Source organism: Mytilus galloprovincialis, chromosome 1 (assembly GCF_965363235.1).
Source record: "Mytilus galloprovincialis chromosome 1, xbMytGall1.hap1.1, whole genome shotgun sequence".
NCBI classification, from domain to species: domain Eukaryota; kingdom Metazoa; phylum Mollusca; class Bivalvia; order Mytilida; family Mytilidae; genus Mytilus; species Mytilus galloprovincialis.
The window spans coordinates 94,822,131-94,842,347 of record NC_134838.1 but is presented as its reverse complement, the minus strand read 5'-3'; the positions used below and the strand labels follow the sequence as shown (position 1 = coordinate 94,842,347).

Sequence of the window (20,217 nt, the reverse complement as noted above, 5' to 3'; positions counted from 1 at the left end):
CCTTTGGTACATGTGCACAGTTTTCATTGCGTTCTCAGTTTGTTTATTTTGACGTAATGACATCTAACTTGAACAGAATATACGAGACACAAATATGTACGCGTTCTTTTACTTTGGAATCTTTTCATTATCAGAATATGTTTTTTTTTTTACATAACTTGTTTTTTCATTCCTTTAGGGGTCGAATCTTCTTTTTTGTACCTTGATTTGTATCTCCTTGAATAGTTTATGAGATTTGAACTTCGGTTAATAACTGTTACCTTTATTAAGACTCATCTACTTTCATATAAGTGCAGCATAACCCAGTAAGGAAAATGCTCTAGTGCATTCTCATCTTTTGACCCACAAGTTAGACAGTTAAGTGTCGTTGGAACAGTTATGACGGAGAATGACATAATCAGATATAACTTACATTTTAAGGTCACAATCACGAATTAGTTATCTGGTACAATGTGTCTGTGTTTCAATTTACAAGCTAAATACCATGATCGATATCTTAGATCAATAGGTACCAGGATATATAGTTGTCTAATCTGTAAATGTACCGATTAAGTCCTATCATCCTGTTGTGACTGTTTCACACTGTGAAAACTCGCATTGCGGTTGATGCATGCATAACAAAAGATGCTTACCAATTTAACGCATCCCGTCTTGTTCTGTTTTAAATTCATTAAAGAAATTTTGAGATCTTAAGCAAGGGGTACAATCAAAATCACGTGATGGATATACACACACCGGAAGTTACAGTCGAACTCGCCGCTTGAAAGGTTAGTAGTTGCATTTTCTTGTTTATATCAATTAAATTTTGATTAATAAGTTGGCACACCGAATGTCGGATAGTATATAGTTTTAAAATACACGCTTGTTTTTGCTAGAAAGCGAGCAGTTATTGCAAACACTTCGACGGTGAAATTTTGGAACTGTGTCGAAGTGTTAGCATTAACTGCACGCTTTCCAGCAATGATAATTGTGTATTTCAAAACTAGATAGTATCCTACATTCGGTGCACTACGTTATTTATTAAATTTTATTGATATAAACAAGTAAATACGACTACTTACCTTTCAAGCGGTCTGCTGGACTGTTGCTTCCGGTGTGTGTATATCCATCACGTGATTTTGATTGTACCCCTTGTTAAGGTTATTTTACCTTGTGAAAAAATCTTCTTAAAAATATAAAGTTCATATTAACACGTATTTACTAGTAATAAATAAACTCATCATAGATTATCATAAAATTTTATATTTGCGCCAGACGCGCGTTTCGTCTATAGAAGACTAATCAGTAACGCTAGAATGAAAATTCCTACATGTTTTGCCAAATACAGCTAATGTAATCTATTCCTAGGGTGGAAAAGCTTAAGTTTTTCAAAAATTAAAAGTTTTGTAAACAGTTAATAAACAACATATACAACACATATGGTATCATGGTATTTCATATAATTTTGTCTGTGAATACATATTTCGATTAGTTTTGTTTATTTTTAGTAAATAATTAGGACCAAATATTGTTGATTGATTTCTACTTGTTTAATTCTTTACAATTGAACAATTATAAATGTACATAATGAATCAAAATCAATTAAACGTGGCCTTTAATGCGATCTAATGACGTTTTTATTAATTCTCGAGTATCAATTAACTTCAATTATTTTAACAAGAATTAAAAAAAAATCCACAACGCCAACACAAGATATATTGGGGAGCTCTCCGGGATACTTGAATGAAAACTAAAAGAACATCATCGATGATATTTGAAAATTTGGCTTTGAAAGTTTTCACATTAATTCAAGTCAGTGTTTATATAAATATTTGTTCAATTAATTACTTTTAATTGTATGCCAGCGTTCACATATAAATAATAATAGAGAAATACAAGGATCTCTATTTATTGACCGTTTAGTTTACGTGTTATACAAATGTTAAAATCATTGATATTAAAAATTCTATCATGTGATTTAATATTTATGACCAACAGTTGCAGTCAGAAGACCGTAGTGGTGTCGTATTTACAAGAAACTGCTAGTTTGTACATACCACTACTAGACAAAAAATTGTCGCGTTCGATATTTGTGGAGGATGGCTTTAATTAACTAATTATAGAACAATTTATTGAGTCAAGTGATCAGTTATATTTGTCTTTCGGATTGTCATGTAGCATGCACGTCGTAATAAATCAGTTTGATAGCTGTTGTTATCAATGGTTATGGTGAATACAAGGCAAATTGTTACAATGAACTACATCTATATTTGGTATTAAAATCGGCTCTTAAACATTCTTGGAAATAGACATTGATTGCAAGATTTGAAACTAATACTTAGTAATTGAAGTGATAAAATGAAGCATCGAATATTTAAACGCGACTTGTGATGTCTGATGTCATAACAATTAACTAATGGCTAATGATTTGGTAGTAAACGTTAAATAAACAGTCAGTCAATCATACTACGAAGATCAACCATGAATGGATTATACTGCTCATTTCGATTTCTCTTGCCTTTTGTCTAAACACGTGATTATTTTCGAATAAAAACAATGAAGATGTATAGTTTTTAAACTTAACCATACATTTCTTCTAAGCGAATGCAGTTTATACCGCTATCTAGTTAATGTCATTTTGACATATTTAAAAAACAATCAGTTTACGATGAAATTTAGGTAAATTCGAAGCTTTATCTATTCTGTTCATAGTATGTTAATCTTACATTTGCAATGACACAAAAAATCAAATATTCAATAATTCCGGGATTTTACAAGTAGACGTAGGGTATACTTTAGTAAAGAATACACAAACAACTAAAAATATTGATGTTAACTCAACATAGAGTACTGAAGTTAAGATAAAAGACTTAACTCATAATAAATAACTATATATATCTTTAATCTGAAACAGCTATGTGCATTATATCGATATGGAGAAACAACCAAAACAAATTACAATAGGAAAAAAATTCAGTATAACAAATAGATAATGTTCAATAGAAATCCAATATGAACAAAAAGGAAAGAGTAGGTTACCGATAAATCGATTCAGAAGATACAAGTATAACAGATAACAACTCGGGAAACTCTAAAAAGGAGGGATACCTAATGCGTCTAAGAGTCATCTGTTACCCATGCATTACCCGCCATGCGAATAAACGCAGTCAAAATATCACAGTTGCAATAAAACAGTTCTGATTTCTATAATCTTGTATCTAAAGATATATAGACCGCGACTCATGCATCTAGTTGATGGAGTCACAGACACATCGTAACGATCAACTAAGTCGTGATGATGACCATAAAACCCAGGAGAGAAACATGCAGAAGTATCAACATACATGATCTATTCAGAGTTTACTGATGATTTTCTGCGTTTCCTATTTACAAGTTCTTGCAATTTTTAAAACTACATTTGAAAAAAAATGGATTTTTACAAATTAAAAACATAGGTGTATTCTTCGATGTAATTATTTTTAACAACTATACGTCCACTTATACTTGGTGGACAGCAGTGTACAATTTTCATTAAATTCTTCCGGAGTCATTTAGCTATTATGAACGACATTCAGTTGCCTTTCAAGTAATTATAAAAAGAAATGGGCGAAAGTTTTAGATTGTTAGATTGTATCTTATAGTTAAGACTTAAATTGTATCTATTAATAAGCGATAATCAGTGAATATTTAATAACCCAAGGTTAACCGGAAAGAGGGTGTTGCAACCTTAACAAAAATCTTTATATGACGGTAATGAATTACACGATATTTCAATTGCCTTTAATTTTCACAGTTTGGTGTTCTTTAAAAATCAAACATACAGATGTAAGTCTTTTTGAAAAAAGTGTTGCGTGATTTGGTTAAATTTTAGATTTTTGATTCAATATAGATTATTTGTAATGAATTATTCGATTGACAATGTTAAATATTGTTATGACGCAAATTGTCAATTATTCTGTTTATAATTTTTAGTGTTTATTTCCTATTCATCTCATTGGATTAATAAGGAATCAGTTCGTTTGATAGCACTGTATGTCAATCTGGATATGTTTGATTTGCTCTTTTATGACTTCCTCACACATTCCGAATCACACATAATGTATCGTTCTAATAATGTTTTCATTAAGCAATCTTTGAAAGCAGGGTAAACGTAATGTTATGATACATTTGTGATAATGAGAGCTGTTGACGTCACTAAAAGCGTAGCTATTACAGGGTACCTGTACCGTCGCAACTAAATCATTGATAAATACAAAAATTACAAGGGGCTCTTTCCGATTTGTAATAATCAAACCAGGCCATGTCCCAGTTAATTAATTTCTCATTGTTTCAGAGGAATTCATTCTTAATGATGTTGTAGAATCAATTTAAAAATGGAGATACTATTCAGAACTTCGTCACACCTTTATAGCACACAACCTACATATCATGCATCGCAACAAAAAATACCAAGGGGAAACATCAAAACTAGCAATAAAGTGTTATACCAGGGAGGAACAATTGAAATTAGAAATTAAAGTAATAGCAAGGGGTGGGGAGGGGGGATAAATAAGCAACAAAGTAAAATCATGGGGACAGTCAAAATAAGCAACATAGTAATACAAAGGGTACAATCACAATTAGAAAAGACAACACCGTAGACAAAAAAAAAAAAAAAAAAAAAAAAAAAAAAAACAGTGCAAGAATACTCTAACCCTTTAAATACAACACATAAAACTTAAGATTGACCAAGAAAAACAGCCTTTAAGATCTAAGATCGTCAACGAGATCAATAAGTTATTTGGGTATGCAGCTCCCTTTTCACAAGTGAAATGCATTACGTTTGTGGGTATGTTTCATTTTTGAACAAACATTTTTTTCAATTATCTATATCTATAGATAGATCAAGAATACATGAACCATGTATACAAATCCTTAAATATTTTGAGAAGCAGCACTTCTTCGATCACGATTAGTTTGTGACTGCGTGCAATTCAGATAATTCATATAATGTTTTTGTGAAAGTAAAAATTTGTTCAACACATACAAATAAATTATGAAATTTCATGATAGCAAAATCATTTTTGCTCATTTTCGTGGGGAGAAGATAAGGACCCTATTTTGTCGATGAGTTTGATGAACAAATGAAATTCGATGTGAAATATCGTTATCCATTACTTTATGAATTATACATACTTGAGTTTTCATGGGTTGTTAATTGTTTCCTATTGTCTGAAGTTGAAAGATCATTTTAGGGTTATTCTTGTCGACTGGAGGTCATGGGAAAATCCATACTTCCCCCTAAAAGCTGTACAAATTATGGCAAAATAAATATATTTATTTAAAAATTGCGATAATTTGCCATGTTAGATATGCTATTTTTTATATCATTTCAGCGTCTTAGAGTTCATTGGGTGCTAATGAACGAATCTCCAATATATTTTTTTTTAAAAGAAAATGTACATAATACTTCCAAATATATATATATTGTTTAGCAATATCTGTACAAATACTTTCGAAGACCATGAGGCCTATTTAATTTTTAGACTTATGACCCTTTTTGTGTCTGGCGCAAATATAAAATTTGAATTCTGGTATCTATCATGAGTTTATTTACAACCACTGGGTCATTACCACTGCTGGTGGAGTTTTAGTTACTCAAGGGTACCACCAGCCCAGTAGTCAGCACTTCTGTGTTGACTTGAGTTATCATTGATATGTTCATGGTTATAAATAAATTGTTTACGAAATTTTGAATTTTTTATATACTTAGGCTTTTCTACCTAAGGAATAGAATACCTTAAAGATATTTAGGAAAACATGTCGGAAATATTTGGTCCTCAATGCTCTTCAACTTCGTACTCTATTTGGCCTTTTTAACATTTTTTGTTAGACGAAACTCGCGTCTGGCGCCAACATAAAATTTGAATCCTGGTATCTATGATGAATTTATTTATCATAGTTTCTCGAAACGAAAATTTGAAATCAGAAAGTATGAAATGAACTAAAATTACCACACGCACACATACCACGCAAAAATTGAAACACCTTTGCAATCGGACCAGTCCCTAGAATTTTACATGGTTTACTACAAACATTCTCTAGTATCAATATAAATATTTTACAATTAAAGCGATGGCGTATATAAAGTAAGGAAAATGAAACTTTAAGCAATGAAAAGACCAGATTTAAGACCGAGAGGGATTGCTTTATTGCGTGTGATGTTTGCATATACCAAAAACAAACGTGGGAACATTGTAATCGAAATATTTGTTTATATGATTTTTTTATCTTTTTTAGCATTACCAAGTTGAGTTGACAAGAAAATTCATTCAAATTCTTCAAAGGGTCAATATTGATAGTTTATGTATAATTGTTAAAACATGTTTCTCTTCTTTTATAAGATTTGTGCAAGGGTGATACATTTAAAATACTTGCATACATGTAGAATTCGCCCGCAACATAATAATGTTTGTCAAGTTCTATAATTGTTTTATGTCTTGAATATGACTCGACAAAAATAAGCAAAAACTAGAGCATGTTTACTACATCCACTGTGGGAAATAAACGTGTATTTTTGTCGCGTTTCATTCATAAAATTAATCGGTGTGTGTAATATATGCAAATTTAAGATCTGTTTCTTAAAAGCAAACACCTTGGTTTTCCTAATATGGTAGTTAGATTCATCTAAGCATAAAATAGTATTTGTGACATAACAACTTGTAAATTGACAACACCATTGTTGTGTATTGAGATGTTATTTTTGTTTACTTCCGGTAGATTCAATAATAAACAACATCATGAATTAACTCAGTGGCAGATGTGAAAATAGCAGTAGGAGTATTGTAAACAAGATGAAAACACACTGTCAGCGAAAGGTGAAATTTACAATTCATACATGTAGACAAGGTCATGTTTACAACTTTAAATGTGTTAAAAGCGTAATGTCTGGATTAACAAATTGATACAAAGACTTGTTATATAATCTATTTAGTAAAACATCGAGAGCGCATCATGATTATGCAACCTTATACCAATATAAGTTAACTTTAATTTCCAAAAGGAAAACTCAAGTGACATATGATTGATTTGAGTCGGGTGGCCTTACATTATTCAAGAACATAATCTACCAGATGCTGATTCAAGATTTAAAAAAGATGGGGTCCCAACTTTGGTAACATTATGAGAATAGAACATGCAAAAGGTCTATACATTAACTATACTTGTAGCTCAATAAAGGGGTGGCTTTCGGAGATAAACTGAATCTCATAATTTTAAAATTTATTCTGAACCTGCAAATACTGAAGACGCTTCGCTGTACTTGATAGATATCGGTATACTAACCTTTTATTATCTAATAATTTAGGCTCAATGTTCCGTTATGAAGTTACTAACGTAACTTACCGAATTATAATATTTACGGGATTTGTAATAACATAAGCAACACGTTGGGTGCCACATGTGGAGCAGAATCTTCTTACCCTTCCAGAGCACCTGAGATCAACCACAGTTTTTGGTGGGGTTCGTGTTGCTTATTCTTTAGTATATATATGTTGTGTCTTGTGTACTATAAGTTGTCTGTTTGTCGTTTTCTTTTTTGGCAATGACGTTGTCAGTTTATTTTTGATCTATGCGTTTGACTGTCCCTTTGGTATCTTTTGTCCCTCTTTTACTAGTTATAGTTAATAAATGCAATCTTTAAGGAAGTTTCATGAGTAATTGTATGACATGGTCAAAATCTTGTTTGAGTGTATCAAAAATCTGCAAATGGTCGTAAATATCACTGCTATTATTACTACAGGTAATCAGGAAGTAACAATTGACAAGGAGAGTCTTATCACATGCAGGGAATTTTATGGAATGCACTTTAGGTTTTACTTCAACGTATATTTCATCAGAATTAAGACATTCCCATAAGTATGATTATATCCTGAAATCGAATTGGATAATATTTCGTCACCTGGGAGCTTTTTATTTATTTTATTTTTTAATTACATTATGACCTACATATTAAACTTATCCTTGAATGCATCATCTTCAACTTCATTCTCGGATTAAGAATGATATTTATATTTGTTAGATGATCAAAAGATTAAGGACACTTATTTTTGTATATGTTTATTCATATCTTTTAATTACAACTTATATTTGCAGATTAAGAGATGGATAGAACAAATAATCTATAAAAAAAGTATCCTGTAAGATTTGAGTTAAAATTAAACAAAAAATGTACATATATGGCTTTGACCATGAAAGAGATTAAAATGGAATTAAAAACTGGGTCAAATCAAAATTTAAACTATACTTACAAGATTATTTCAACTATGACTAGATGACTATAGATACGTTTTCTTATATCAGATTCAATATTAAGAATGTGCTAATTCAAGATTTACTTTTTTTTTTAAGAATTAGTTACCATTTATTCAGAAAATACATACTGATTTCGTCTTTTTCTTTTATTTATGATTTTTTTCACAGCATCCTGAGTACTTCTTCGCTTTCGACTGATCGCATTATCAAATATGAACAAAATCTAAAGTGAGGTAAAACATATCTTGAAGGACAGTTGTTATTCCATGTTTGACTTTCTGTTTTCTCCTTAGATATAGGAAGATGTGGTATGAGTGCCAATGCTCCTTAGAATGTTTTCAGGATAAAAATAATTACGAGCTTTAGATATGCATATGATTGTTTTATACCGATTAAACAGGTCAGCGCAACAACTGCATATGAATTTGAAGCAAGAGTATTTGGACACTCGCGTGCATGAGGAGATTCAGAACTGCATAGACAAATAAATGTTGCATGTTTTCTATATATATCAAGCCAAATTTCGTGTTAAAGTGATTTTGACAAATAAATGCAGAAAGCGAAAAGAGAAAAATTATTGTATTAATAGTACGTCCTTTGCGTATATTGAGTTGCAGTTGTTTACATCTCTGTCCCTTGGTATTTAGTTGAAGGTTGTCTCAATTTCAATGATTGCGTGTAAGTCATCAATTTGTCTATTTTTTCAACATAACAGTTTCTGTATTTTCAAGATCCATTGTTGTACATGTATATAATTCTTTTTCCAATGCTTACTAAATCATTATTTTTAGTTTGTCCATTAATGAATACATATAGATCTATAGTTTGTGTGATGTGTGAATTAATTATTTATATATAGTTTGGTGTTGTCCATTAATGAATATGTTGTTTGTTATTGTTCATCTATATTACATAATAGTTAGTTATTGTCTGTTAATGAAAAAAATATCTTGGTTTTTGTTCATTGACGAATACAGAACTATGACAAACAGCAAACAACAACAGTCACTGAATTATATGAACATGACATGGAACTCACAAAGAAAGGTGCAGGGTCAAACATACTGCATTTGAGGGAACTTTGATGGATAGTTGTCTCATTTAAAATCCTACCATATCTCCTTGTTTTTATACTGTAAGCGCTCCCCTCTCAATTTTGTTTTTTTTTCTAATGTTAAAGCATATAGTGTGATCTTGTCCAATAATGAATTCATTGTTACAAGTTAGTGTTTACCATAGCATCTGTCAGTTAGAAATTGATGCAGAGTATTAATGTTGAGACATGAATTCGTCAGGAGAAAATTGATTACTTACTAAATGAAACATATTCTTGAAGATTGATATCTATATATGATTCACTAATGGACGATCCTAAGGTCTCTATTTGGAATATTAGGTTGATTAAACAAATTGTGTTGTTGTTTTTTATTTGTATTATGCTTTTTTTTTTATTATCATTATTAAAACAGATATGTAAATAAAGGTTCCGTGTTGACGACCGTACTTTGACCTATAATGATTACATTTTACAAATTGTAACTTTGATGGAGAGTTGTCTCATTAGCATTCATACCACATCTTCTTATATCTATCTATAAATTATCTTGTTCTGTTAATTTGCACTGCTGGTATATGATTTTGGTCAATGTTTATGTTTTGCAAAGTTCTTTCAAAGTATAATACTAAACTTTAACTAATTTCTATTGTAAGAGTCCAATACATATCAAGCCTAACATCTTGTCCTTTCCACAGATCTAAGGTCAATAAATACTTTATTCAGCTTAAGATATCATATATCTATGTCCTTTCTTTCCAAAAGTATGTGTTCTGTCCATTAAGTGATGCCAATGTCATATATACGTTGACATCAGAATCATCAAAAACCCTGATTTTTCTTATCTCTCAGTCAGCTTTTAGTCTAGTTTGTGATGTGTTTTGTCATTTGATTTTGCCATGTGATTAGAGACTTTCCGATTTGATTTACCCCTAAGTTCAGTATTGTTGTGATTTTACTTCTTTTTTTTTAAGCGTTTACGTTTTACTTTTTTCTAATTAAAGAAATATGTTATCAGTAAAAGTAGTAAGAACACAATTTTTTCCTCCAAATATAGGCCATACAATCAAAATGTAGGTCATTAAACAAATTATCTAACGACTTAGTTTTTAATAATCGCTTCTGTTTACCTTTATAAAATAGTCTGTTTTTATATAAATATCTATTTGTATGTATTTTTATTGACGAAAATATAAATTAGTATTGTACATTACACAAGTTTGACGATAACATCAAATCCATTCATAAATTTTCTTCTGACATATACAAAACTACCCTTGTCACCCTTTACTATCTGTGACTTATGCAAATAAGGATGTGCCCAAATAAGTCAATGATTCTTTCAATCAGGAAGTCCTTCATTTCTATTCATTCACTAATATCCTAGTTAATTTAAAAATTGAATTTGACACAATTTATTGACCTTAATCTGTAATCTGTGATCTTCTTTAAGAAACGTAATAAGTAAATACGTTTATTATTTATAGAATCGATTTAATTACATAAAATAAAGTACATATTTATTTGGAAGTAAATTTTAAAAAGAGGTGTCGTGTATGTTTACAAAAACTGTGAAATGAAAATCGACAAAACAAATATCGGTAGAATTGAGGAACAAGTTTACACCACAAAGTCAATTCACAGTATAAGCTCTTATCAATATTATTCTAAGTGTATGTTTATAAGTCTGGGATACAAGTATACAAGCTAACTTGTTTTCTCTCGTGGCTGGTAATCATGATTACCTTTTCGATATACCATATTTTACTTCCTTAAGAAAAATGCATGTTATGCGCATTTTTGCTTCAGAACTTTTAAAAATATGTGAAAAGATTGCAATATTTAAAGACAAAGTACTTCTATAACTGCCCATGGGACCTTCGTTTACACGATACGAAATTTTTCAGTGCAGAATGACAAAGATTTATTTTTTGGCAGAAATTCATAATCAGTTAATAAAGAAAGAGCCTATTGCATTTCGATTGGTAAATGTAAGATTTGCATGTATTACAGTATTAGGGAAAAGCATTAAATTTTAAAATCAAACTATTTGCGCTTATTCATGGTTATTCTATTTCATATCATGATTGACAATTCGTTTGTCAAAGCGTAAAATTGACAATGCAAAATATCCAGCTTCCAAGATGAACTGACCCATGCTGTGCAGTCGGAAGTACAGTTAATTGGGGAAGGATCAAAACATATGCACAATAATGGAACAGACGTGCTGAGTAATTGTTAGCTGTAATATAACAAACATAACATATACAAACTGCACAATAATCAGGTGCGTGTTATCCCCCACATACTTCTTATATTTAATCCTCAAGAAATCAGGAACGATGATTTTCAACCCCCTCACTCGAGGATTGACCAATTGATTTTGGATGATTAATCAAGGTTAGTCGATCGAAGACCTGATTGCTCATATCAATGCTCAATATAAACGTCCTACATCTATAACCGGTCTTCACAAACAACATCTTATGAATAGTTTCCGCATAGTAAACTTTAACAATACATCATTCAATGTGTTTCAATGTTGACTTTCGATAACATTTAAATTGAGGGTCGACCTAGGCCTTTTTAAATTGTATTTGGGTTATTACATGGACAATAAAGAAAAATACTTTTTAAAAACCGTAGGTTGTCTTTTTTAAACCAAAAAAATATGCATAAATAATTTTTACTCGTAATTAAAGTCAATTTTTCGCTCATCTTAATGTTTCCCCTATGTAATATATTGTTCAAGGTTTTACAATACAGGTAGAACAATTTCGTCAGTCAATCAACTCAATCGTTATATTACATCAATATATTATGCATAAAGCTCGTAGGGGGTATTAACACCATGGGTGTCAATAAGGAATTGTTTTTCTCTCTGCAGGGGTTACTGTAGACTTCAAGCTGTCTGTGATTCTCGCAAAGTACACTTAACATTTTAGAGGGAAGAAGAACAGAAAAAATCTTTTATCGGAAAATGTTATATTTTATTCGTCTAAAATAGAAAGACAAAGATAAAGACCCATCTTGTCTTCTTTTCTTTTTTCTTTGCATTGGGAAGTGTTTTATTATATGGATACGTGCATTATCCCATCAGATTGCCCTATTCATATTTATTCATAAAGCATTGGAACCAAAGATAAAATTCAGGAACACTCTATACCTCCCATAATCTGTACTGCATGCTTTCGTTGGTTTTCTTTATTTTCTTCTTTCGTTTCTTGCATATTCCAAACAATATTTTATTTGAACGGTAACGGTATAGATAAATAAAATTATTGTAGTAAAAACTTCACCAAAGTTTTAAACCTTTCCCAGGTTACAGGAAATAACAAATAACTACAATTCTGGTGCATGTTGTATTTATATACAATAGAGTTATATTTCAATGAAAACGGATTGAGGGAAATGGCGATAAAAAGTCCCAAACAGAGGGTGAATAAACAATGCCATAGTTTCCTATGTATTTTCTTGTTTGACTCGGGGGTGGTTTTTGTTGTGAAACATATTGAGTATAAATCTTAACAAAAAATATTTGATGAAAAGGCTTGATCCAAATAATACAAGAAAACAATAGCTCATTCAACCCACAATAACTAGACTAGTCTCAAGAAATGAAATTGCCAAGAATAAGTATAAGTGCCTCAGTGTGTACTTCTTTATAGAGATATTCTTGAATAAAAAGTCTATATAACAAATAGATACTTTTTGAAACACTCATGTTTTTATGCAGCCTTCCAAGCTTTAGTTGATCCAAGACAGGCATACCAGTCACTGTTCCACTAATTGCAATCGAAATATGAATAGAACTAAAACTGTGCAAGTTGTCTAAAATAATCCTGAATATATTAACAAGAACATTCTTTGGAAATTGGAAATAAGATTCGAAAAAAAAAGACCATATTGATAAAAATATTTTTTTCTTAATTTTGCATTTAATATTACCGATGTCCCGCATAGAAATCACTCCTTTAGTGCGGCACCATTAGCATAAGTTCATGAGGATTCCAATAGTTCTGGTTATAGAGTTTCAAAATGAAAGGTCATATTAAACCTTGTGTGTGAAACAGTTTAAGTCTTACAGTTTTGACTTTTTCGGTGCTTGAAGCTTATTGCATCCCTTTAATATTATTATTTCGATTGGGATGTGTGTCTTTTTGAAATTTGCTATTTCTGTCCCTCTTTGGTTTATAAGCGCTCCGTCTTTTTAAATTACGGATTTTCAAAATAATTTGGTGTTGAACATCAAGCATCACTGACGTTACATTTATTGTGTGAATGCGAATTCGTTACAGGAAAATTGGTACCGTTAATATTATTATTGAGATTTTGTTCAGAAAACAAAGGTTTAGTTTTCAATAGGTTAATATTTTACCTGATTTTTTCGACAGTTGAAGGCTTATGGCGTTTGAAAATATTTTTTCTTGTCATATATTTTTCAGGTATATTTGAAAAAAAGTTCAACAAACATTGAGTGAACATGCAGTTACTTTCTTAGAAATATTTATAAAAGTCCGTCGCGGTAAAAGTCGTAAAGATAACAGCCTTTGCATGGCACAATATATATTAATAGGCTCTCAAGAAATTTGTTCAATTGTTATCAGAGAGGTATTCCTAGAATTTATATCCACATTTTCAGTTACAAAATTTCCCTGTTTGTGTCATGATATGCTGTTTAAAATTAATAAAAATATATTAATGTATTAAACAGAGTCAATCTCTGATCACTTGAATAGTTAGACGTCTCTTCCGCATCCGATAGAAATCGGAAATAATAATCGTTATCAATACTGTGACGAAAAATCAAACAAATTCCTTTAAGTCTGACATCACAACGAAATTAAAAATATTTTAACAATTAACACAAAGTTCAAAATTTTTTTTGATAAAGAAGAAAAGAGAGAATAGAAAAATAGAAACCAAACCAACATTCACAATTATAAAACAACATCATCATGTTATAAATTTGTTTTAGTATTTCGTCTTGTTTTGCATTAAAATTGAAGGTTGATTTTTCAGTAATAAAATCTGAAGTTTTCTGATAATGCATTTGACAAACGAAATTTATTTATTACTCTTCGATTCTTAGAACAGGAATGTCTTTCATTTTTTTATTTTCTAGTTTTACAGGCGCGCAAAGGAGCATAATATATATTTATGAACTTTTGTTTCGTTTTTTTTTATCTGAAGAGCAAACTATTATTTTTCATTTGAGATTTTAGATTTGATATTAAAATGAAGTAAAAAAATAACAGCAATAAAGATGAAAAAAGCAGTAGCAGCAAAAAAGACGCAATATATTTGGAAGTTATGAAATAGCGGCGAGCAAACTAGCGGAAAAACAAATTAATTTAGCGATGCTTTATATGAAAGCATTATCTTAAGTTAAACTATAAGCCCTGTGTTTTTATGCTTTCGAAAGTTTTTAGTGAATGTGAACAGTGAATAAATTAAGAAAGAAAAGGACATTTGCGTCTACCATTTCTATTGTTTTTCAAGCGTTAGCCATTCTTAAACGCATCAAAGTGATAAAGAAAGCTAAAAGTTTGAAAACCGGATTAAAAAATAAAATAGATAACGATTTTTTTTTTATACAAGTATATTAAATATTGCACTTTTTCAAATTAGTTCTAAATTGAAAAATATATATAGTCTTAAATCAGATTACGGTAATTTTTTATTCTGATTTCTATTCGATTTTTTTTCGTTATTTAATTTGGTTGATTCCAAGAACGTGTTGATTTATAACAGCAGTAGTAAATAATTAAACACACAAACAAAAACTACATACAAAGGTTTCCCGAGTGACGTTCTCTTAAACCCGTTAAAAACTAACCAAGTTTTAAAAAAGAAGACTGAACCTCTGGCAGACCATAGATATATAGGCCGACATAACATATGGCAGAATGGTCCGAAGAGATTCCTGACGAATATAGATATACCAGAGTTATCTTAAAGTTACGTTAAGAGTGTCGTGGAGAAAAAGAGATACCAGAGTTATCTTAACTTTCTACGTCCCTTTCATACCTTTTTTTTTTTTTTTCAGCACCCGTTATCTTCTCTTGGCTTTCATGAAATTGTACTACTTATCAATTCGGGACTAATGATTTGATACTTAGCCATCGTAACAGTACGATTTGCGATTTTCATTTTTCTATTTATTTAAAATTAATGTCAATTAACCTCAATAGTTTTAAATCGAAGGTAAAGAAAATAGGATGAAAATCGTTTAAACATATGCATCAGGGCACATATACTTACTGTGATTTTGTAGTAAAGCAAACGCATATTAATCACGTATTAGGGTTTAAGTTGTCGCCTTAAGCTACTCAACAGTAGAAATTTTACAGGTGTCTATTTTACTTTAATGTGATGTGCTGTGATTTTATGAAATATATATGTTATAATTACTGACACGTACATACAATCAATCTGACTATAACCAACCGTACAAATTTCTGTTTTACGAACACTAATAGATTCGACAATCTGTTATAGTTAGTAAAACAGAAACTATATCATGTTTGATATTGAGAAAAAAAGTAAAATCGCACATAAAATATCAAATCTAAATTGGATCAGTAATTTGATTGTACGTACATGATGTGTTTATTAAATCCTTAGTTCCAGTTAAATGTCAGTGTTATGATAGAGATATGACAACTAGACGTTATGAGAATAGTAGATCGCGTGAGAAAACTGGGCGGAGCTACTAAATTATATTTCATTCATGAAAAATCATTTTGCTATCGATTAGTAATGGAAGGCGGAGTAAAGTAGATCTTTTCCGGTTTTACGACGACCAATCATGGCTAGGCTAGGTTGTACTACGGTAACTGCACGTGTATAAATAAGGATAACGGTGAATTTGAAAACCAGAATACTACGATAAAAGTAAGAGAAACACTTTGTTTGGAATAACTAACCAGTGACTTTAGTTATAAGTGAATATTTTAATAGTACAAGGAATATTTATAAAGATTGTTTCAGCAGCCAACATTATAAGGTAAGTTAAACTTAATCTTAAACTATAGTTTTTGGTTTAAAAAATGAATTTCGATAATCACTATTTAGCAATTTTTTTAATTATAAAATTGCATTATCAGATGGGATTGTTTGTTTTAAATTGAAGCCTTGTTTAACCATTGCATAATGCCTGTTAAAGCTGTGTTTAACCAATAGTAGGTGGGAAGTTATAAGGCCATCAATTACTTCGGTTATAGACAATCGATTATATGATTCAATAAATCTTTGCTAACCTTAAGGAAATTATTTAGATAAGATATGTCATTCACAAAAAAAACATTGATCATTACAATAGACAGGGAAATCACCGTCAATGCACATGGTTTGGTTTATTTTAATCCGTATGATTAAGTTCATTCTTATTTTATGAATGGGAAGTTGCTATTTTTAATTAATGACGAAACGCGTCCTGTTTAAATTACACTAAACAAAGCAACAACTATAGTTTATAAATAGTAAGTTGAGGAAATCCCCTGTCGCTTAGTGTTTTTACAAACAACTATTTTCTATTGTTTCATAAGATTTTCGTTTTCATTGATATCATAATGATATTTAAGTCTGGATACTTGTCGATTAACAAAGTACGATTTTTTTGTAATATCAATTTTATATGTCAATTACAACACTTCGTTAACGAAAATGTTATATCTAATCTAATAAAAGAACGGTGTCAAACTCGGTGTCAAATAATATCATTAATAACATTTGGTTTCTTTTGTTTTTAGACTACAATATTAAAGAATCTCAGGAAACTGATCAAACTAGAAAAACAAGAAGAACAAAACAGTAATAGAATAAAGCCAAAGAATCACGATGGTTGCGTTAACAGTTTACTTGGCAATAGCAGTGGCCTTGTGTGTAGCCGCTTACTTTAAATTCTTATTTAGGAAAAGGTAAGAACAATTTTAATTTTTTTAAAGTTTCATATGGTGTGGTTTATGAATTTTAAATTAGTCATCAGTAATCACTTAAAACTATGGCGATAATCTCGTATTATTTCTAGCACAAACAGATAGAACAACACAACAGCGATTTAAAACCTTCAAGTACTTTATGAATAGGATTAAGCAAACATGATATAAAGAAAACATAAGTTTATAAAGTTTATATATTTTTTATTTCAGAAGGGAAAATGAACCTCCTATTCCAACAGGACATTGGTTTTGGGGCAATGGTGAAGAATTTTCAAAGAACGCAGTTAAATTTCTACATTCTACGCAGAAAAAAATCGGAGATATATTCACTATTCGACTTTTCAATCAACACATGACCGTTATATTGGATCCACATTCGTATGAAAAATTTGTCAAAGAGAGAAATTTTGACTTTGATAAGATCCAAAAGCAAGTGAACCACAATGTATTCAGTTTCGAGTTGGTGAATGCGCGTAAAATGTTGAAGGAAGCCGGAAAAACTGTGAGAGGACCATATCTTAACAAAGGAATGGCTCAATTTTCGAACTATCTCAACGAAACATTCACGGAAGTTACTCAGTCTTCTACAGGTGAACACACAGATGAATGGAAAACAGCAGGACTTCGCTCATTCAACTCTCAAACATTATTCGCCTCACTGTTCTACACCATTTTCGGAAAAGGAGATGCGAGTGATGCAAGATTTAAACCATTGAGCGTTTACAAAAATTTCGATACTTTCCACAAGTATTTCAACTTTTTGTGGTTAGGCATGCCTGTTAAATTGTTTCCAAAGGCTGTGAAGGCATTAGAAGGGCTGTGTAATCAACCAACATCAGCAGAGTTGTTACAAAGAGACGATCTGTCCGAATACCTCCGATTTTCTACTAATTTCATGTTAGAGCATAACCAAACAGAACAAGACATTATCGGACACAACTTGGTTTATTTACACGTTAACTACAATACATTTCGACTGGCCTTCTGGAGCCTTTACAAACTTTTGGAAAACAGAGAAGCACTAGAAGGATTACGAAAGGAAATTGACGAGGTGGTCCGTTGTAAACGAGCAGAGATGGACGACGACGATGAAGAAATTGTTTTCAGCATGGAAGAAATTGATTCTTTAAAAGTTTTAGGTAAGTTAATTATATTACTAATTCGTTTGAAATTTGTTAAAATTTAAAAAGGCGCTCACGACTAGCACTTCAAACTTGAATAAATTGTGCGATACTTTAGTATGACGCAAATTAAACTATTTTAAAGCCCCATTCAGTATTCAAATATAACACGCAACTCGTATAAAAACCACATGAGAACATTTTTGTTTATTTGGATTTATAACATTTGATGTAGTTGCGGTTTAACGTATTTGTACCTCAAAAATTTCTTTTACTTAATATAAAAGTATTTCATATCTGAATTATAAATTGTCAATTACTGAAGTCAAAAGTTTCATATGTACAATAAATCATAAAAAAATATTTTAATTTTACAGACAGTGTCGTAAACGAAACTTTGAGAGTATCTAGTGGTGTGTTTGTGGTACGATCTGTATTAGAAGACACAGAATTTCAGATGGAGAATGGTCAGAACTTTACAGTCAGGAAAGGAGATAAAGTAGCAATGTATCCACCAGCAATGCACAAAGATCCAGAAATTTTCGAAAACCCAGATGTAAGTATATTGACATGTTTATTTTATTTGATATATTATTGTAATCAATTCATCCGGTTTTTGAAAAGTTTTTCTAAAATTTACAATTAGAGAAAAAAAAAAGATTGAGGAGCACTTGAACTTTAAATTGATTGAAACATTTCATTACTTATTCTTCACCGCCCGCATTTCCGATGAAAGTTTTTATTTTCCAATTTATCACATGCTGATTATCATATTAGGAAGTTAAAATACATGTATATCAATTATAACTTTTGTATGATTAATTGCTAATGGGTTCTTATTATATTTCAGGAATACAAATACGACAGATTCGTTGATGCTAAGTTTTACAAATATGGTAAAGAAGTAAAAAATCCAGTTATGGCATTTGGTGCATTGTGTCCAGGGAAAAAATACGCAATTGTACAGTCAAAGTGGTTTTTGTTATCCAGCATGTATTCTTTTGACATGGAACTGTGTGATGGTGAATCAACTCAACCCGATATTAATTATTATGGACATGAAATCCTTCCACCAACAAAAGAAGTGCAGATCCGATACAAATTGAGACAAAACATTGAGAAATTGTCGTTTTTATAACACAAAACAACATCTTTTGCATTTGAATACATGTCTCAAAAACTTTAATTTATTGCTGTGTGTATGTGATTTATGTCTGTTGTGAGTCAAAGAGATGTACACTTGTTAAATTTGTTTTAACATGTGCAGATTTTATTTTTATACAGAAACAAGTCCCGTAACTCATTAATCATTGTATGGCTGTGTTACTGTGTTGTGATGAACGTGAAGTCTTTCCTGGAACGCCATACGGGTAAATGGTCAAATGTGTCTTAAAAAATAAGAATGAATATACGTAGAGAGTGCATGTATTTGTTAAGTATGTAAGTGAGTTAAAAGTTGATAGTGCTTGTTTTTGGCTGTGATTGATTATTTATAATTGATTAATATCATGTTTTCATTATCAATCATATCATTATTTATTTATTACTTTGTTACTGGTAAAACAAACTGCATTTAGAATACACCACTGCCATTTGTTTCCATAAAAGCAAGTCGCAAGAAACATTCCACCCTTATTTATTTTATAACATGAACAATTCCATTTATTGTTTTTATAAGAAAGTGCTAATTTCATAATTTATTCCATTCAATTTTATATCATTCATCCATTTGTAAAAATTCATATTATTTATTTGAAAACAACTCGGTTCGAATCTGCGGAAATATTTATTTATTTATTTATACCCGTTTGTTTGTTTGTTTCAATTC

The 20,217-nt window shown here is 30.6% G+C and overlaps 1 protein-coding gene across 1 annotated transcript; it reads left to right on the top strand.

Moving 5' to 3' along the window:
• The first annotated feature begins 16,205 nt into the window (after positions 1–16,205).
• LOC143045586 (cytochrome P450 7A1-like) lies at positions 16,206–19,913 on the top strand. The gene is made up of 5 exons (XM_076218190.1): positions 16,206–16,334; positions 17,080–17,247; positions 17,479–18,407; positions 18,767–18,945; positions 19,240–19,913. The coding sequence occupies exons 2-5, from the start codon at positions 17,168–17,170 to the stop codon at positions 19,525–19,527; spliced, it is 1,476 nt and encodes a 491-aa protein (XP_076074305.1). The 5' UTR covers positions 16,206–16,334; positions 17,080–17,167; the 3' UTR covers positions 19,528–19,913.
• Positions 19,914–20,217: the final 304 nt, after the last annotated feature.